This window comes from Mesoplodon densirostris, chromosome 7, assembly GCF_025265405.1.
Source record: "Mesoplodon densirostris isolate mMesDen1 chromosome 7, mMesDen1 primary haplotype, whole genome shotgun sequence".
NCBI lineage: Eukaryota > Metazoa > Chordata > Mammalia > Artiodactyla > Ziphiidae > Mesoplodon > Mesoplodon densirostris.
The window spans coordinates 63,483,241-63,502,740 of record NC_082667.1 but is presented as its reverse complement, the minus strand read 5'-3'; the positions used below and the strand labels follow the sequence as shown (position 1 = coordinate 63,502,740).

Below are 19,500 nucleotides of genomic sequence, written 5' to 3'. Positions count from 1 at the left end.
GAATTTGTCAATTTCTTCCAGGTTGTCCATTTTATTGACATATAGTTGCTTGTAGTAACCTCTCATATCCTTTGTATTTCTGCAGTGTCAGTTGTTACTTCCCCTTTTTCATTTCTAATTCTATTGATATGAGTCTTCTCCCATTTTTTCTTGATGAGTCTGGCTAATGGTTTATCAATTTTGTTTATCTTCTCAAAGAACCAGCTTTTAGTTTTATTGATCTTTGTTACTGTTTCCTTCATTTCTTTTTCATTTATTTCTGATCTGATCTTTATGATTTCTTTCCTTCTGCTAACTTTGGGGGTTATTGTTCTTTCTCTAATTGCTTTAGGTGTAAATTTAGGTTGTCTGTGTGAGATGTTTCTTGTTTCTTGAGGTATGATTGTGTTGTTATAAAATTCCCTCTTAGAACTGCTTTTGCTGCATCCCTTAGGTTTTGGGTGGTCGTGTTTTCATTGTCACTGTTTTCTAGTTAGTTTTTGATTTCCTCTTTGATTTCTTCAGTGATCTCTTGGTTATTTAGTAGTGTATTGTTTAGCCTCCATCTGTTTGTATTTTTTACAGAATTTTTTTCCTGTAATTGATATCTAGTCTCATAGCGTTGTGGTCAGAAAAGATACTTGACATGATTTCAATTTTCTTAAATTTACCAAGGCTTGATTTGTGACCCAAGATATGATCTATCCTGGAGAATGTTGCATGAGCACTTGAGAAAAAGGGTATTCTTTTGTTTTTGGATGGAATGTCCCATCAGTATCTATTAAGTCCATCTTGTTTAATGTATCATTTAAAGCTTGTGTTTCCTTATTTATTTTCATTTTGGATGATCCGTCCATTGGTGAAAGTGGGGTGTTAAAGTCCCCTACTATGATTGTGTTACTGTTGATTTCCCCTTTTATGGCTGTTAGTATTTGCCTTATGTATTGAGGTGCTCCTATGTTGGGTGCATAAATATTTACAATTGTTATATCTTCTTCTTGGATTGATCCCTTTATCATTATGTAGTGTCCTTCTTTGTCTCTTGTAATAGTCTTTGTTTTAAAGTATTTTGTCTGATATGAGAATTGCTACTCCAGCTTTCTTTTCATTTCCATTTGCATGGAATGTCTTTTTCTATCTATCCCCTCCCTTTCAGTCTGTATGTGTCCCTAGGTGTGAAGTGGGTCTCTTGTAGACAGCATATATATGGGTCTTGTTTTTGTATCCATTCAGCCCGTCTATGTCTTTTGGTTGGAGTATTTAATCCATTTACATTTAAGGTAATTATCGATATGTATGTTCCTATTCCCATTTTCTTAATTGTTTTGGGTTTGTTATTGTAGGTTTTTTCCTTCTCTTGTGTTTCCTGCCTAGAGAAGTTCCTTTAGCATTTGTTGTAAAGCTGGTTTGGTGGTGCTGAATTCTCTTAGCTTTTGCTTGTCTGTAAAGGTTTTAATTTCTCCGTTGAATCTGAATGAGATTTTTGCTGGGTAGAGTAATCTTGGTTGTAGGTTTTTTCCCTTTCATCACTTTAAACATGTCCTACCACTCCCTCTGGCTTGCAGAGTTTCTGCTGAAAGATCAGCTGTTAACCTTATGGGGATTCCCTTGTATGTTATGTGTTGTTTTTCCCTGGATGCTTTTTAATATTTTTTCTTTGTATTTAATTTTTGATAGTTTGATTAATATGTGTCTTGGCATGTTTCTCCTTGTATTTATCCTGTATGGGATTCTCTGTGCTTGCTCAACTTGATTTACTATTTCCTTTCCCCTATTAGGGAAGTTTTCTATGATAATCTTTTCAAATATTTTCTCAGTCCCTTTCTTTTTCTCTTCTTCTTCTGTGACCCCTATAATTCGAATTTTGGTTCATTTAATGTTGTCCCAGAGGTCTCTGAGACTGTCCTCAATTCTGTTCATTCTTTTTTCTTTATTTAGCTCTGCAGTAGTTATTTCCACTATTTTATCTTCCAGGTCACTTATCCATTCTTCTGCCTCAGTTTTTATGCTGTTGATTCCTTCTAGAGAATTTTTAATTTCATTTATTGTGTTTTTCATCATTGTTTGTTTGCTCTTTAGTTCTTCTAGGTCCTTGTTAAACGTTTCTTATATTTTCTCCATTCTATTTCCATGAGTTTGGATCATATTTACTACCATTACTCTGAATTCTTTTTCCGGTAGACTGCCTATTTCCTCTTCATTTGTTTGGTCTGGTGGGTTTTTACCTTGTTCCTTCATCTGCTCTTTGTTTCTCTGTCTTCTCATTTTGCTTAACTTACTGTTTGGGGTCTCCTTTTCACAGGCTGCAGTTCGTAGTTCCCGTTGCTTTTGGTGTCTGTCCCCAGTGGCTACAGTTGGTTCAGTGGGTTGTGGAGGCTTCCTGGTGAAGGGGACTGGTCCCTGTGTTCTGGTGGATGAGGCTGGATCTTGTCTTTCTGGTTGGCAGGACCGCATCCGGTGGTGTGTTTCGGGTTGTCTGTGAACTTATTATGATTTTAGGCAGCCTCTCTGCTAATGGGTTAGGTTGTGTTCCTGTCTTGCTAGTTGTCTGGTATGGGGTGTCCAGCACTGGAGCTTGCTTGCTATTGAGTGGAGATGGGTCTTAGTGTTGAGATTGAGATCTCTGGGAGAGCTTTTGCCATATGATATTATGTGGAGCTGGGCAGTCTCTGGTGGACCAGTGTCCTGAACTCAGCTCTCCCACCTCAGAGGCAGAGGTCTAACATGCTGCCAGAGCACCAAGACCCTGTCAGCCACACAGCTCAGAAGAAAAGGAAGAAAAAATGAAAGAAAGAAAGAAAGAGAGAGAGAGAGAGAGAAAGAGAGAGAGAGAGAAAGAAAATAAAAAGGTATTAAAAGAAAAAAATTTTTAATTGTTAAAAATTTAAAAATTAAAATGTAATAAAAAGAAAGAAAGAAGAGAGCAACCAAACCAATAAACAAAGCCACCAATGATAAAAAGCGCTAAAAACTATACTAAAATACAAAAACAAAAAAGGGCAGACAGAACCCTAGGAAAAATGGTAACAGCAAAGCTATACAGACAAAATCACACGAAGAAGCATACACATACACACTCATCAAAAGAGAAAAAGGGGGCTTCCCTGGTGGCGCAGTGGTTGAGAGTCCGCCTGCCGATGCAGGGGACACGGGTTCGTGCCCCGGTCTGGGAAGATCCCATATGCCGCGGGGCGGCTGGGCCCGTGAGCCATGGCCGCTGAGCCTGCGCGTCCGGAGCCTGTGCTTCGCAACGGGAGAGGCCACAACGGTGAGAGGCCAGCGTACAGCACAAAAAAAAAAAAAAAAGAAAAGAAAAAGGAAAAAAATATATGTATCTATATATATAAAGAAAGGAAGAGAGCAACCAAATCAATAAACAAATCTACCAATGATATTAAGCTCTAAATAGTAAACTAAGTTAAATATAAAACCAGACAAGTTAGATGCAGGAAGTAAACCCCAAGTCTACAGTTGCTCCAAAAGTCCACCGCCTCAGTTTTGGGATGATTCATTGTCTATTCAGGTATTCCACAGATGCAGGGTACATCAAGTTGATTGTGGAGATTTAATCCACTGCTCCTGAGGCTGCTGGGAGAGATTTCCCTTTCTCTTCTTTGTTCGCACAGCTCCCGGAGTTCAGCTTTGGATTTGGCCCCGCCTCTGCATGTAGGTCGCCTGAGGGCATCTGTTCCCGGCCCAGACAGGACGGGTTAAAGTAGCAGCTGATTAGGTGGCTCTGGCTCACTCAGGCCAGGGGGGAGGAAGGGGTATGGAGTGCTGGGTGAGCCTGCCACGGCAGAGGCCAGCATGACGTTGCACTAGCCTGAGGCGCCCCATGTGTTCTCCCGGGGAAGTTGTCCCTGGATCACGGTACTTTCCCTGGCCATGGCGGGCTGCACAGGCTCCCAGGAGGGGAGGCTTGGATAGTGACCTGTGCTTGCACACAGGCTTCTTGGTGGCTGCAGTAGCAGCCTTCGCGTCTCGTGCCCGTCTCTGGGATCCACGCTGATAGCCGCAGCTTGTGCCCATCTCTGGAGCTCGTTTAGGTGGTGCTCTGAATCCCCTCTCCTCACGCACCCTGAAACAATGGTCTCTTGCCTCTTTGGCAGCTCCAGACTTTTTCCCAGACTCCCTCCCGGCTAGCTGTGGTGCACTAGCCCCTTCAGGCTGTGTTCACGCAGCCAACCCTAGTCCTCTCCCTGGGATCCAACTGAAACCCGAGGCTCAGCTCCCAGCCCCAACCCGTCCTGGCTGGTGAGCAGAGAAGCCTCTGGGGCTGGTGAGTGCTGGTCGGCACCGATCCTCTGTGCGGGAATCTCTCTGCTTTGCCCTCCGCACCCCTGTTGCTGCGCTCTCCTCCGTGGCTCTGAAGCTTCCTACCCCGCCCTCCCCCCATCTCCGCCCCCGAAGGGGCTTCCTAGTGTGTGAAAACTCTTCCTCCTTCACAGCTCCCTCCCAGAGGGGCAGGTCCCGTCCCTATTCTTTTGTCTCTGTTTTTTCTTTTTTCTTTTGCCCTACCCGGGTACGTGGGGGAGTTTCTTGCCTTTTGGGAAGTCTGAGGTCTTCTGCTAGCGTTCAATAGGTGTTCTGTAGGAGTTGTTTCACATGCAGATGTATTTCTGATGTATTTGTGGGGAGGAAGGTGATCTCCACATCTTACTCCTCCGCCATCTTGAAGGTCTCCCCTCTTAGAGCTCTTAACTCATAAAGTGATGTCAGACAGACTGCATCATGTTTCTGAGCCGTAGGAACAGAGACAGCATTCTCTAGAGCCTCACTGGGCTGCTGGAAGGGCTGGCTGTTGCCTTCACTGTGATGGTCAAGATGGCAGCCTTGCTTTCCCTCTGATTCCAGGGGTCTTTGGAGAGCCACCTCCCAACCCCATATTTTTTAATGAGGCCATACCTTCAATTTCTTTTCTTCTTACTTTCTAGTTGCTTGGGTGGTGAATGCAAACATCTGTGATTTGGCCAAAGGCTCCCCTCAGGTAAGAGACCTCAGAGCTTCCAGGCAGCCTTATCTCCAGGCAGCCTGGCCACCAGCATTCACTGTGACTGCCGCAGCCCCACTAGATCATGTGGTTCCCACGGTGCTGACCTGGGTTTGGTCATAGATGTTTCTGGTGTAGAATACAGGATTTGGACTGAATTTTCTTTCCCTGTATAAAGAGAGCAATAGGGAGGATTGAAGAGCCAACTCCAAGTCTGTCAATTGTGTCTAGCCTCGCAATGGGGGTCCTCTTCTTCTCCTGGGAACCTTCTGTTGCCCATAGGTCAGCTCTTCCTTTTTCTAGCCCTACAGGACTATAGAATGAGCAACAGTCATTTAGGAAACCCTCTCTCACACCCTTGTCCACCTGGAGCTATGTGGGCACTTACAACACAAGGGGGAGTCCCACAGCATCCCACATGGTGACCGGGTACCCACACTTCAAGTTGTTTCCTTGCTGGGGAGAATTCAAGCACCCAAGCTCCACGAGCCTCCCTTCTTCAGTGGGTCTATTTTACGCTACTTTTGTCTTATCCGGAAAGGTCCATCACGTACCTCATAAGCCACCCTAGCTCCTGCAGCACCACTATGGACTATGACTTGGCAACACCACAACCGGTGGACCCACTTCACTTGCATTGGCACATTCGTGGTCACAGCCACAGGATGGGCGCCCTCATCCAGGTCTGCGATCAGCCCTCACACTACGGTCCTGGGAAACTTCCATCCCTGCAGCCCCTCACAGACTCCTTACTTACCCACCTCTCTCAGTGGTTCTCACACTGCCCCTGTGGTGTGAACAGGTGAAGACAGTTACCCCACGTTCACAAAAAGAAAAGAAACTGAGGCTTGTAAAGTCGAAGTGACGGAGTCACCCAACGGCTGAGCCAAAGCCTGTGCTTGACTCAGCTTAAGCACAGTCATCTTTGCACTGTCCCCACTTTGGGACTAATTCCACACCGCTCCGGTGCTATGCCACCCTTCCTGCCCCGAGACTGATCCCTTGTGTCATTCATTCTTTCACATGGTCACGTGCAAGTCTTCATTGCACGCCATCTTCTTGCCACACTCTCAGTTAGGCTCTGGGAATGCAAAAGCAAATAAAACCCAATCTGTGATTTCTAGCCTAGAATTTATGAACTCTGTGTAACCGTCCCCAGAACAAGGTGATATAAATGCTGTACGAGATGTGAGCGCTATGTTCAGAGGGAACACAGAGAAGGGAATGACTTCCTAGGACTATGAGGGAAGGCTTAGCTAAGGATTAGACACTTATGCTGGGCCTTAAAAGAATCAGAAGTTTTTCAGGGAGACAGAGAAGGGAAGGCATTCCATTCAGAGGGATTGGCATGAACTAAGGATCAGAAAGGCTAAGCAGAGGGATAGTCAGGGCAAAGGTGACAGTTCTGTGGGGCTGGTGCTTCGACGGGGAATTGAGGGGAGTTTATTTAAAATTACAGCCTGAGTCCCAGTTGTGAAGGGTCTTATTTTGGTGCTAATGAAACAGAGCAGGACCCTATGGTCCTTGCCTCCCCCACTATGTCCTCAGCCTGCCTTTTGTCTGTGGAAAAACTTTAGACAAAGAATAAGTTTAATCAGAGAAGTGAGAAAATGCAGAAACAAAGGAAAACAGTCAAAGGAGACCAAATAATAATAGTTTAATCATTAAGCATAGTCAAGGACCTTTAGTTCCTCCTTAAGGGCTATAGGTAAGATTCTGAACCATATCCCATTAACTGTTTTGCAGACACTGAAGACCCCACCAGGTGGAGGAGGATGACTACACGGTGACCAAATTGAAGGCATGACATAAGCTACTCGGCTTCACACAATTCCGAGAACTGACCTCAAAGAAATGGGAACAAACCCTGGAACTAAAGGTTAATGTACTTAAAACAACCAAGATGACGCTGGTCAGACCACCACGTTACTGATTTCAAGATTCCTGTCAGAGCTGACTGTGCTGTTCTGCTCCCTCCCTCCACCTACAGCCCTGAAACTCCCCTTTAAAAGCCCCTGTCCCCTGAGCAGCAATTGGGAGTTGGTTCATGGACAGGAGTCCACCCTCTCCCCCTGTTGCCAGCCTCTGAAATAAAGCAACCTTTCCTTTCCTACCAACACTTGTCCGTCGAGAACTGGCTTTCAAGCGGTGAGCAGCCAGACCTGGGTTTGGTAACACTAAGAAGGTTAGACTCTATCTTACAGTCCAGTGATGGGAACTATTGCCCTTCGCGTGCAGAAGAGGCAAAAAAAGAAAACCTGTACTAAAGAAAAATTAATCTGGCAGTTGAGGAGATGCATAGATGTAAGAGCCCAAATAAAATATGATGAGGACTACAAGAGTGACAAGGAGGAAGAAGTAATTTCAAAAAACATTGTTTCTACAGACTCAATAAGATTTGATGACCAATAAAAAAAGAAAGAAGAAAAAGATTTGATGACCAATAATGCTTAAAATGGAGGAAAGAAAAGAAAATGTCTCACACACACACACACACACACACACACACACACAACTTCCAGGTATGGAACTCAAGTGATTGCATAGATAAAAGCTAACCATGATAATAGTTGGCATTTATTATTTACTCTGGGCCAAACCCTTTATGTGCATTATTTCATAGAATCCTCTCAGTAAACCTGAGAAATTGGTACTATTATTAACCCTAATTTTACAGATGAAAAAATTGAAGCTCAGTGATCAATTTCTTTGCCCAAATACATGGCCTAACAGGGATTCAAACCCAGGACTGTCTGAAGTTAGAAGAATTTGGTGCTCCTAACCAGTACACTCTACTGCCTCTACATTTACTCTTGACCCAGAAAGGGAATATCATAGCAGTAGCAGATATAGGGAGGGTGTGAGGGATGAAGATGAATTAAGTTTGTATTTGGTAATTTTGGAGGTACCTGTGGGATGTCCAGCTACAGTTGTCCAGGGATTAAGAAGGCAGCCAAGGATGATGTGATTTGAGAGGTAGCAAGTATGAGTGAGGGTTGCAGCCTTGAGAAAGGCTATTTTAAGAGGAAAAGGAGCAAAGGGAGAGAGGAGAACCTGAGGAAAGAAGCTGAAAGGAATGAGCAGAAGGGCAGGGGGAGAAGCAGGACAGAGCATGGAAGCTGGGGAGGAGCTTAGGTTTCAAGAGGAAGGGTAGTCAATAGTGTAAAATGCTGCACAAAGTCTAGTCCAATAAGAATGGGAAAAGAGGCCTTTGGCATGTTGTGGGTAACCTCAGTAAGTCAGGATTCCTGGTCTGATGGCCAAAGGAGAATAAACAGGAGGTGACAAAGAGGCAATAACAGAGATAGATTTCCTTTTCAGAAGAATGGTCCCCAAGTACAGTGGCTAGTCTCTGGGCTGCTGATGCTTCTGGCTTCAGGAGTCAAGGAGGTAGATACTAATACACTAGCATGATCCTAATAACCATTCATTTCTCAGCCTTAGTCTTCAAGGGGACTGTTTCTTCTCAGCCATCACTTCTTATAAATGTTTCGGGTAATATAATTTTCTTTGACAGCTTGCTGAGAAACATCACATACCTTTTAATCCACATAGTAGAATCCTCTTTCCTTTTGTCTTTATGGATAAAATGCACTGAAAATATATTCTGTTTTTTTTTCCTAGACATTAATTGACTTTAACAAAAGCGATTCCTTGCCTTCAAGGTGGAGAGATGTCCAACAAGTTTCTGCAGCTTAACATCTCCATCCTTGCCTCTGAAGCCTGCCAGGTGTGTTGTGCGTCCCTTGCTCCGTGGATGCTCTGGAGAGCACTGGTGCTGGCTTCCCTTCTGGGGGAGGCACGGATTCCTTCTGGGTAAGTTCTCCACCCACCATCTCTCTCCTCTCTGGCAGCACTCCTGGGGTACTGGGCAGCTGGCAGCCTGTGGGAAAGATTCTGGTTGTCACCTGGTGGCTTGACAAAAGGGCCCCTGGTGGAGCTGCTGTGACCATGGGAGGTTAGAATCTTCAGGACCCTCAGAGACCCCCTGTAGATAATTTCAAGAACCATCTTTTGAGAATTGAATAGTCCTTTCTAAAAAACCTTCCTTTGGATTTTCAGAAACGTTGTACTCCAGATAAGGAAAAGGATCCTCCCCTTATATTTTCAGGGGTTTGGTCTCCTTTTTCCTTGCTTCTGGAATTGAATCACTACTGGTTGCAGTATGGGGTAGGGCAGGCAATTCTATGGCTTCAAAAGATTAATTTCATCCTATTTGGGGAAGAATCATACATTCTTTATTGCTCCTCAATTCTCACCAGACTTATTATTACATACATTAAAGTTAAATTAGCAGACAAAATATATCACAAGATTGATCTACAGCTTGCATATCAAGATTGATGACCCACAAACCTTTAATTCTCGTCAGGGGTCCTTATCAGTTTGCAGAGAGCAGGCTCTGGCATAATCAGCTGTTACAAGTGCCCAACCCTCCTGGACCCCAGCAGAAATATCCTCCTATCCTTTCTTTTTCTGGATCATCACAAGTCTGCTCCCTCAGGCAGTGTGGTTCTTCCACCTCCCACGCTAGATCTACCAGGAACTGCATTTCCCTGCTCAGTTACCAGCCCTCAGGGCCACTGCCACCACACTCCTCTGTGTCCCCACTCTTCTCCACTGAGTTAGTGGAGCCCCGGTGGTGTCATTTCCTTGGTGAAATGAGGGAGAATGTCTCTCTGCTTTGTGCTACCCTCCATGAGTACTGCTTGGGTCCTACTGTTTAAAAGGGACTTCAGTGAAATTCTTCTTTCAGTTCTGGTTTAAGGACTTCACCCTTGCTTTCTTTAGGATGAGTCTAGCCCAGTCAATAATGGGAGACAATGAAGGGATATTTGTACAACCACATGCATAGCAGCATTATTCATAATAGCTAAAACATGAAAGCAACCCAAGTGTCCATTGATGGATGAATGGTTAGGTAAAATGTCGTATATGCCTACAATGGAATATTATTCATCCTTTAAAAGGAAGGAAACTCTAGCATCTGCTACAACATAGATGAAACTATAGGACATTATACTAAGTGAAATAAGCCAGTCAAAAAAGACAAAACTGTTTGACTCTACTTATAATAGATACTTAGAATAGTCAAAATCATAAAGACAGAAAGTAGAAAGGTGCTTGCTGGGGCTGGGGAGAGGAAGGAATGGGGAGTTAGAGTTTCAGTTCTGCAAGGTGAAAAAGAGTTATGGAGATGGATAGTGGTGATGGTTGCACAATAATAAAAATGTATTTAACAGCACTGAACTGTACGCTTGAAAGGTTAAGATGGTAAGTTTTATGTTATGTGTATTTTAAGACATTTTTTCTAATTGGAAGAAAATAGAATGGAAGACACCACGATATTCTCAGAATAGCCCCCTTAAGATGATTAAGGTTTCTTCATCTCCTCAGACTCTTTATACCTGGATCATTCTTCCCCCAATATAAATTCTTCCTCAGGAGTCTCTTCAGCCCTAAGCAAATAGACTTCTGCTAATTCCATCCCACCAGTTCAAACATCCCTGGAAAAGTCTGAAGCTCAGACTCAAGCTGAAACCCACTCATACATAAGGACATTAACTATGTCTTATAGATAGTCCATACACCATAATTGTTGGGGTTAATTTCTATGTTACACTTAAGATTCTGGGCACAGGATCAAAAAATAAGAAGCAAGAAATAAGCTCTTAATGCCTGTTGAAGCTTGATTTAAGAGCCAATGAAAAAACTGTTTCTGTTTCAGGGAGGGGGTCTGGCTCCTCAAGCAGAGTCCTGGAGGTGCCCTAAGAGTCCAGGTCCTCAGCCCTGTCGGCCCAGAAACTCAACTGTGTCAAGATGCTCACCGTGATGAGGCTCACAGGAAATGAGTCCCAGACTCAATGGGAGGATACATAAACACAGAGGTGGGTGTATTAACGTGGGACCGGGGCAATTCACTTCTAGTGAATGTAATATGTGATATGGGATATGTACATCCACCCCTCCCAACTTCTGCTGCCAAACTTTTCTGATGGACAGCAAAGGTCAGACATCATCCTCAGGGGCATCTCATCCAGGTATGGGAGAGACCTACCAAAGCACTCTCCCATCACCGTTCCAGTAAGCAGAATGCTCATGACGCTGGGCGGGGTAGCAAACACCTGCTCTCTGATTTCCCTTCTTTCAGGCTCCATGAATACCCATCTCATGTTAACACTGTCCGTCTTCAGGATAGACTATAATAATGGCTCAGACCATAGGTTTCTTAACCACAGACAGGACAACGGTGCTCTGCACAGTGCACTGCACCCTAAACAATGTGATCAGATTCAGGTGTTCCCGATCATCCTCAATCATCCATTTATAAAGAATGTCCTGGCTTGTAATGAGGCTAGCCCAGTGCCTGCACATAGTAGACATTCAAGGATGGCTAATAAAGCTCCACCTATTACAGAAAGGTAGTCTCACTCATTATACTTCAATTCTAGGTCATCCTCAAGAGTTCTAGGGCCACATGAGTTTGCCCCTATATACAGTCAACACACATAGTAGGCATTCTAGTTTTCTCAGAATAATAATCGTTTGGAACAATATACATTAACAAAAGTGGAATAGGGAAAATTTAAACTATTGATATATGACTGTATTAATCTCAGGTGTTTGCATCCTGAAACCCATTCCAACAAGACTGTGGCTTCAAATTGCTTTGAGTGAAATCAAATTGACTTGGAACAAGATTGTGAACATGATAATGTAGTTGAAATGATAAGTATGGTCAAAAATGAGTATTTCCAGCCGTTGCTATTTATCAATAACTTTAATACACTCTGGAGCATTTTATTTATTTATTTGGTTGTGCCAGGTCTTAGTTGCAGCAGTCAGGCTCCTTAGTTGTGGCATTTGAGCTCTTAGTTGCGGCATGCATGTGGGATCTTATTCCCTGACCAGGGATAGAACCCGGGCCCCCTGCATTGGAAGCGCAGAGTCTTAACCACTGCACCACCAGGGAAGTCCCTCTGGAGCATTTTATATCTCTTTTTGCGTTTTGAAAACGTTTTGGTCTATTTTTCCTAATTTAAGGGGTGGGAGAGGCTGACTTGCTTTTATGCCACTAATTTCTGTCCAACTCAGAATATAAATATCCAGAATAAGAACTCTAAAAGGATGTATTCCAAGGGGTTAGTAGGGATTTTCTTTGGGTTGATGGGGTATGAGTGTTCTTTAGGTTCTTCTTAGGCTTATCTCTTCATTTAATCAACAGGCATTTGTAAGGGGCTCTATCTGCACCAGGTATCTAGGCACAAGGGATACTTCAGTGAGCAAAATGGACAAAAATCTAATGGGGATGGGGAGGCAGATAATAAGCAAAGAAGTAAAAAATATAGCAGTTGATAAGAAATGATATCGAGTAAAATAAATCAGGGATGAGGGATAGTGAATGCTAAATAGAAGGATATTTGCAATTAAAAAAAATCTCTTGTCAGGGAAGAACTGATAAAGAGACATCTGAGGAAAGACCTGAAGGTGGTAAGGGTGAAGGCTAGGCAGATATCTGGGGATTAGAGCATTCTAGGCACAGAGGATGGCAAGTGCTAAAGACCTGAGGTGGGAGCATGTCTGAGATGTATAAAAACCCACTGGAGGGTCAGTATGCTAGGAGAGGCATAGCCACAGGGAGATCAGAGAAGTTAGGTGGGAAAGGTGGCTTCTGTGGGACCTTATGGGCTAGTGTAAAGACATTGGCTCTTACTCCGAGTAGAGTGAGAGGACATCAAGTGGAGTAGCAGTTAAACCCATTTTAACACGTTCACTCTTGCTCCTATGTTGAAACTAGACTGTAGGGAGAGGGCACGGAACAAAGCAAGATCAGTCGGGAGGCTACTGCAATAATCAGGGCAAGAAACTGACATCTGAGTGGTAGCAGTGGACTTGGTGACAAGTAGAGTCTGGATATACGTTAAAGTAAATGCCAACAGGATTTCCAGAGAGACTGAATGTGAGGTATGAAAAGGAGAAGTAAAAAATGACCCCAGTGGTTTTGGCCTGAGCAACTGGAAGTATGATGTCGCCATTTCCTGAAATGAAAAATTCTGAACAATGTACATTAACCAGTGTGGCATAGGAAGGATTTGAACTGTTTATATATGACTATATTGATCTTGGGTGTTCCCCTCCTGAGATGACTTCTTTAGATGACTATAAGGTACAAGAATTCTGGGAGAAGATTGGGAGTTTGTATTTGATCACGTTAAGTTTGAATTGCTTATGGTCATTCAAGAGGAGATGTCAAGTAGACAGATGGATATACGAACATGGAGTTCAGGGGAAAGATCCAGCCTGCATATGTAAACCATCAGCATATTGTTGTTATTTAAACTCATGACATAGGACAAGATCACCAAGGAAACTGAGATTTGAGTTCTGGAGCACTTCAGCGTTTATGGGGTTGGGGGGAAATGAGAAGGAATTGACAGAGAACTGACCATTACATTTAGCAATGTGGGTTTATTGAAATCTCAACAAGGGCAGTTTTAAAGGAGTGGTGAGAGTGAAAACTTTTTTTGGAGTAAACTCAAAAGAGAATTTGATGGGCAGAATTGAAGATGGCAAGTATAGGTAACTCTTTCAAGAAATTTTATTGTAACTGGGAACACAGAAATGGAGTAGCACCTAAATGTGGATATGGAAGTCAAGAGAAGGTTTTATGACTTTTTTAATATGAGAAAAATGACAGAACACATGTACTCTGCCAGGAATTATCAAGTAGAGAGAAGGAACTGATAATGAGAGGAAAAGATGGAAGAATTGCTGGGGCAATGTTCCTTAACAGATAAGAGGGGAAGAGAACTTAGAGGGGAACACAGCAGGTGATACAGAGTAACAGGAGGAAGGGCAGAGAAAAGAGGTGCCTTTCTACATTTCTGTACTTTCTGAGTTCTCTCCCACCATGGAAGAAAGTTATACTTGCTCTTAAACTGCAGGCTGCGAAAGACTGAAGTCTCAATACAAATGACCCAATCAGAGTCCTTTCTCCAAGAGCATCATTTGACATCTCTGGGCCTCAGCTTTGGCACCTGAAAAGTGGAAGCCTTCTTTAAATTGGAAGTCAGGAATTCAGTTTAAGTTTGCGTGGCATCACGAAGAAAATGTTTTTGAATTTTATTTATTTATTTATTTATTTATTTATTTTTGGCTGTGTTGGGTCTTCGTTTCTGTACGTGGGCTTTCTCTAGTTGCGGTGAGCGGGGGGCCACTCTTCATCACGGTGTGCGGGCCTCTCACTGTCGCGGCCTCTCTTGTTGAGGAGCACAGGCTCCAGACGCGCAGGCTCAGTAGTTGTGGCTCACAGGCCTAGTTGCTCCGCGGCATGTGGGATCTTCCCAGACCAGGGCTCGAACCCGTGTCCCCTGCACTGGCAGGCAGATTCTCAACAACTGCGCCACCAGGGAAGCCCGAAGAAAATGTTTTTATGCATTGACTGTATCACAGGTTGCCGTGTAGGGGAAAGACCTACGTTCAGAAACATGGGCTTGTGTCCTAGCTTTGTGACCTTGGACAAGGCATGGAATCCCTCGGAGGTTCTTTCTCCAAACTAAAGTGGTTGTAAAAGGATCACAGCAATTTCAGAGGGATATCTCCCACTATGGGAAATGCTTTGCATACCCTACAGTTCCATGAAAAAGAATGTTTTATAATGATTCTCAGAATGGAGGCTTTAGCCCAGTTTGTTCCATCTTCACTCGTTATTGCTTTAAAAAACAAACAAACAAACAACAGAAATTGCCCCCACAAACACTGGCTGTGTTCAACTAGGAGGCAGGCATGTGTTCTTTCATTTCTTTCCTTGGGACATTTTCCCATTCTCCCTTCCTGGAGGCCAGCCTTTCTCCTAATATGGGTCTGAGGCTCCCAGCCCCGGGCAGGCAGCCACACCCCGTCTGTGCAGGTGGCACTCTCCCCCGGAAGCTGCATCAGCTGTCCTAGTTACTCCCTGTTGTCTCCACCACCCAAGCTGCGAACTCACAATTACATACTACCTTCTGGAGGCTGTACCCCAGCCCTGCCACAACAGATGCCGTTTGGGAAGAGTTGAAGCAACTGCTGTAAACATTTGGGGGGAGCTCGAGTAGCAGGGTTGGCGTAGCTCTGCAGACAGAGCTGCTCAGGGAGGATTCCTCTGGGTGTGGGAGGGACGACAGGAATAGGACTCCTCGAGCTATTCTTTTTTTTTTTCTTGAAATGTTTTTATTTTTTATGTTTCTGTATTTTTTAAGTGGAGTATAGTTGATTAACAATGTGTTAATTTCTGCTGTACAGCAAAGTGATTCAGTTATACATATATATATACTTTTTTAAAATATTCTTTTCCATTATGGTTTATCATAGGATATTGAATATAGTTCCCTGTGCTGTACAGTAGGACCTTGTTTATCCATTCTGTATATAAAAGCTTAATCTGCTACACCCAACCTCCCACTCCACCCCTCCCCCAACCCCCTCCCCCTTGGCAACCACCAGTCTGTTCTCTATGTCTGTGATTCTGTTTCTGTTTCATGAACCTGTCTCAAGCTATCCCTTGACTCCTCCCAAACATACTGTTTCTGGCAAATTCTGGTCACTCCCAGCGTCTCAAGCCTCTTGTCTTTATACAGTCTTATCCCACCAGGCCTATGTCAGCACCAGATTGCCAGGAGCATGCCAAGTTTTCCATGCCACATTTCCATTCTACAAGCCAAGGTTGAAACATTCCAGAAAGCAAAGTGTTACCATTGCTTTATGTGCAATGCTTTATTTGCAGTGCTCAGTGGAGAATTCTGATCAGGTAGCATCAATGTACTTTAGTTTAAAATTCTTAAAGAGGAAAACCAAGGAAACTCCAATTCAAGTAATATTCTGCCTAGGTCATGGTTGATTGCTTGGAGTGGGTTAGGTACTCCATCTGTGTTCTCTTATAAAGTTTACCCTGGTCAACTAGATTGGTCTGCCTAGGTCCTTTGTTCAGGATGACATTTTTGCACAATGCACAGGCCAGAACCCAGTGCAGAGGAAGGGATGGAGTGGGTGGGCTGCCCATGTGGCCTGGCAGAGACAACAAGCTGAAGATGTGGCCAGGCAGCAGGAGGCTGCTGAAAGAAAAGAAACCCATAATTAGAGCAACAAGAGCATCAGGACCAGAGGGGAGGGCCACCTCCTGCTTTCTCTTATCCAAATTAAAGGAAATATATTTTTGGAATAAATCTAAGTATAAGTAAGCCCTAAGAGACAAAAACAATAGTTCATTCAGTATGTTAGTTTCTCATTGCTGCTATAACACATTATCACAAATCTACTGGCTTTAAACAGCACAAATTTATTCTCTTACAGTTCTGGAAGCTAGAATTATAAAAATCAGTTTCACTGGGCTAAAGTCAAGATATCAGCAGGGCTGGTTCCTTCCAAAGGCTCTGAGGGGAAAATCCTTTTCCTTGCTCTTTTCAGCTTCTAGTGGTGCCTGCATTCTTTGGTTTGTGTCCCCTTCCTCCATCTTCAAAGTCTGTCACTCCAATTGCTGCTCTGGCATCACATCACCTTCTTCTCTGCCCTCCTGTGTCCTTCTTATAAAGAATATTGTGACCACATTGGGCCCACGAGGCAATCCAGGATAGTCTCAACTCAAGATCTTTAACTTCACTGCAGCTATAAGGCAGTATTCACAGATTCTAGGATTTAGGATGTGGTATATTTGGGGGCCTGTCACTGAGCCTACCACAATTTAAGCTTAACATGTCCATAGGTGCTCATTTGTTCAAAGGATAAAATAGAAATAAATCATTTTCAAAGTTAAAAGCTAATGACAAGCCCACAACAGCCTGGAAATTTAAGAAGCAAATACTCTAAGCACCAGCTTGGTCAGGGCACCGGCTTTCCCAGGGGAATCTCAGCAGTGAGAGGGGTTCAGTACTGTCATATATGCTCAAACAGTGACAACAGATGTTCATTCTTTCTTTTTTCAGCAAATACTTGCTGAGGGCCTACTCTTTGCTGGGCCCTCTTACCAAGCTGAGGATGTGAGGAGTGAGACGTGTGCTTATTATGGTCTATTTCAGGAGAAGAGTAGAAGATGAACCAAAATGCAGGCAGCACACGAACATATGAGGGACACATATAAAGTGTGCAGGAGTGCTGAGGAGAGAAAAGAATTATTGCTCTCTTGAAATTACCAGGAACCCAGATAAATGCCTGCCTTCATCCCACTCCAAGATTAACAAAGCAGGCTGTGCCATCTGTCCCTCTAGTAACATGGAGGGACCGTGCAGGGAACATGAGAAGGGAGAATGGAGGGTAGAGGCAAAGTACTAAGAAATCCACAGTACAAAGTGAGGCATCTTTAGATTCCAAAGCCAAAAATAGATGTTTGATTGAATCAAAGGAAGAAGATTCATTCATTCATGCAATAAATATTTATTGATCATCTACCAATTGCTAGGCACTGTTCTAGGCCTAGGATACAGCAGAAGTTAAAACAGACTAAGCAATTCCTGTGCTCATGGATCTTATCTCCCGCAGGAAGAGAAAGACAATAAGCAAGTTGGTAAGATATTGTAGTATGTCATCTGGTGATTTGTCTTACAGAGACAAATTAGGCAAGCAAGGCACATAGAGTACTGATGGAGAGGATTGGTCCTTTCTTTAGTATTTATGGAGCACCTACTAAACATAGTATTTATGAGCATCTACTCTGGGCTGGACAGTGTGATAAATGCTGCAGAGCAGAGATGAATTTATTCACTCATTTGTTAAATATTTATTAAATGTTATCTATGTGACAGTCACTGTGATAAGCCCTGGGGACACAGAGTCTCTGCCCTAGTGAAATGTCCAGACTAATGTGAGCCAGCCATTTAACAATTAAATATTCAGAAGTAACAGCTATGAATAGAATGTAATATGTACATCTTCTTTAATTGGGGATTGGAGCAGGCATCTCTAAGGAAGTGATATTTCAACTCAGACCCAAATAAGAGTGAAAGATATAAACAGTTGTTATAAATTATTGTAATTAGAGAAGTATGGCATTGTCACGAGAGCTGGGCAACTAGATCAATGTAAGAAAACAGGGAGGCCAGAACCAGACTCATAAATATGTGAAAACTGATATATGACAGGGGTGGCATTGCAGGTTAGTAGTGACCAGGTATGAGCAATTCAATAAATGTTACTAAGACAATGCATTATCCATATAGAAAAAATTAAACTGGATCCCTTCTTCACATCATACACAGAAATCAATTCCAGGTGGTTGAGAGACTTAAAAGGGAAAACCTTTGTCTTGTCAGAGAAAATACAGAATATCTTGAACTTAGGTAAGAATAGACAAGTCACAAAAAGCACTAACCATAAAGGGAAAAGATTGAAGATTGATACATACGATTATATCACAATTTCAGACTTTTATTCATCCAAAGACAGAGGGAGCAGGAGAGAGAGAAGGAAGGAAGACGGGAAGGAAGAATAAGTTGCCTACTGGGAGAAAACATTTGTAACATTTGATATAATTGGCAAAGAAGTGGTCTCTAAAATATATAAAAGACTCCTAAAATTCAGTAAGAAAAAGACAGCTCAATACAAAAATGGGCAGAAGTCATGAGGAGCCTTTTTTTTTCCAAAGAAAATCTCCATGAGAAAAAAAACCTATGGAACATATTCAACCTCCTTAGCAATTAGGTAATGAAATTAGTTCATAAGCCATCAATTGTGAAATTGACTAATAGATTAATCAGTTCATTTCACAATTAACAGATCGCCAAAAATTAAGGTATCTGACAAAAATACCGTGGCATCTGGAGGTGTTGGTGGGGGAGGTCCATTATGCATGTGCCTGTAGTGGTGTGTGTTTGGGGGCTGGGGGTGGGAGTCCATTTCCTGGCTCCTCTGTCTTACTCAGGCCCGGGAAGCGGGTATTTACCTTTGCCACTGGCAGTGGGAGAATTGATGGGGGAGGGGGTTACCAAGGTTCTGAAATGTGCTGTAAAGAATCCCCATAGCCGTCTATGCCTGCAATTCGGCATCCTCTTTGGTCTTGTGTTGGGTACCTATCACCTCTCTCTCCCAACAGAGAATGAATGAATGAATGAATGCTTTGTCTTCTTTAACTCGATCACACACTCCCCCGCCCCCCCAAACACCTGGCCCGGGGACCAGGCTCAGAGTAGGAGCTCATTATGGATGTCTACTGAATATATTTCGGTGCTCTTTGAATTGGCGTGAATTCCCATTTCTTTGACCAGCACACACTTCCTCCAGGCTTGCCACAGTTTAAACAAGCGGAGGGGAGGGAGTTCTCCGTCAGGGATGCTCAGAGTGTGAGCCGAGAGGACCAGGATGCAGAGGGAGCCACGTAATAAACCAGGGACATTAAACTAGGAGCGAGGTAGCCCCCAGCTCCCCGCAGGGCCTCGGTCCCGCCCTGGAAGGCCCCGAATTGGGGGCCCTGGGGGCAGGGCGGGAGTCCCGCGAGAAAGAACCTTCTGACCCCCGGCCCCAGCCCTAGGGGTAGGGTCGGAGGAGGTGCCGCGCGCCATCGGCCC

At 43.6% G+C, this 19,500-nt stretch overlaps 1 protein-coding gene across 1 annotated transcript in view; it reads left to right on the top strand.

Moving 5' to 3' along the window:
* OVCH2 (ovochymase 2) overlaps positions 1 to 19,463 on the top strand; it is a 55,325-nt gene extending 35,862 nt beyond the window's left edge. The window contains exon 17 of the mRNA XM_060105209.1: positions 19,387 to 19,463. Coding sequence (XP_059961192.1) covers positions 19,387 to 19,463 — 77 coding nt within the window. The remainder of the gene's footprint in view (positions 1 to 19,386) is intronic.
* The last annotated feature ends 37 nt before the right edge of the window (positions 19,464 to 19,500 follow it).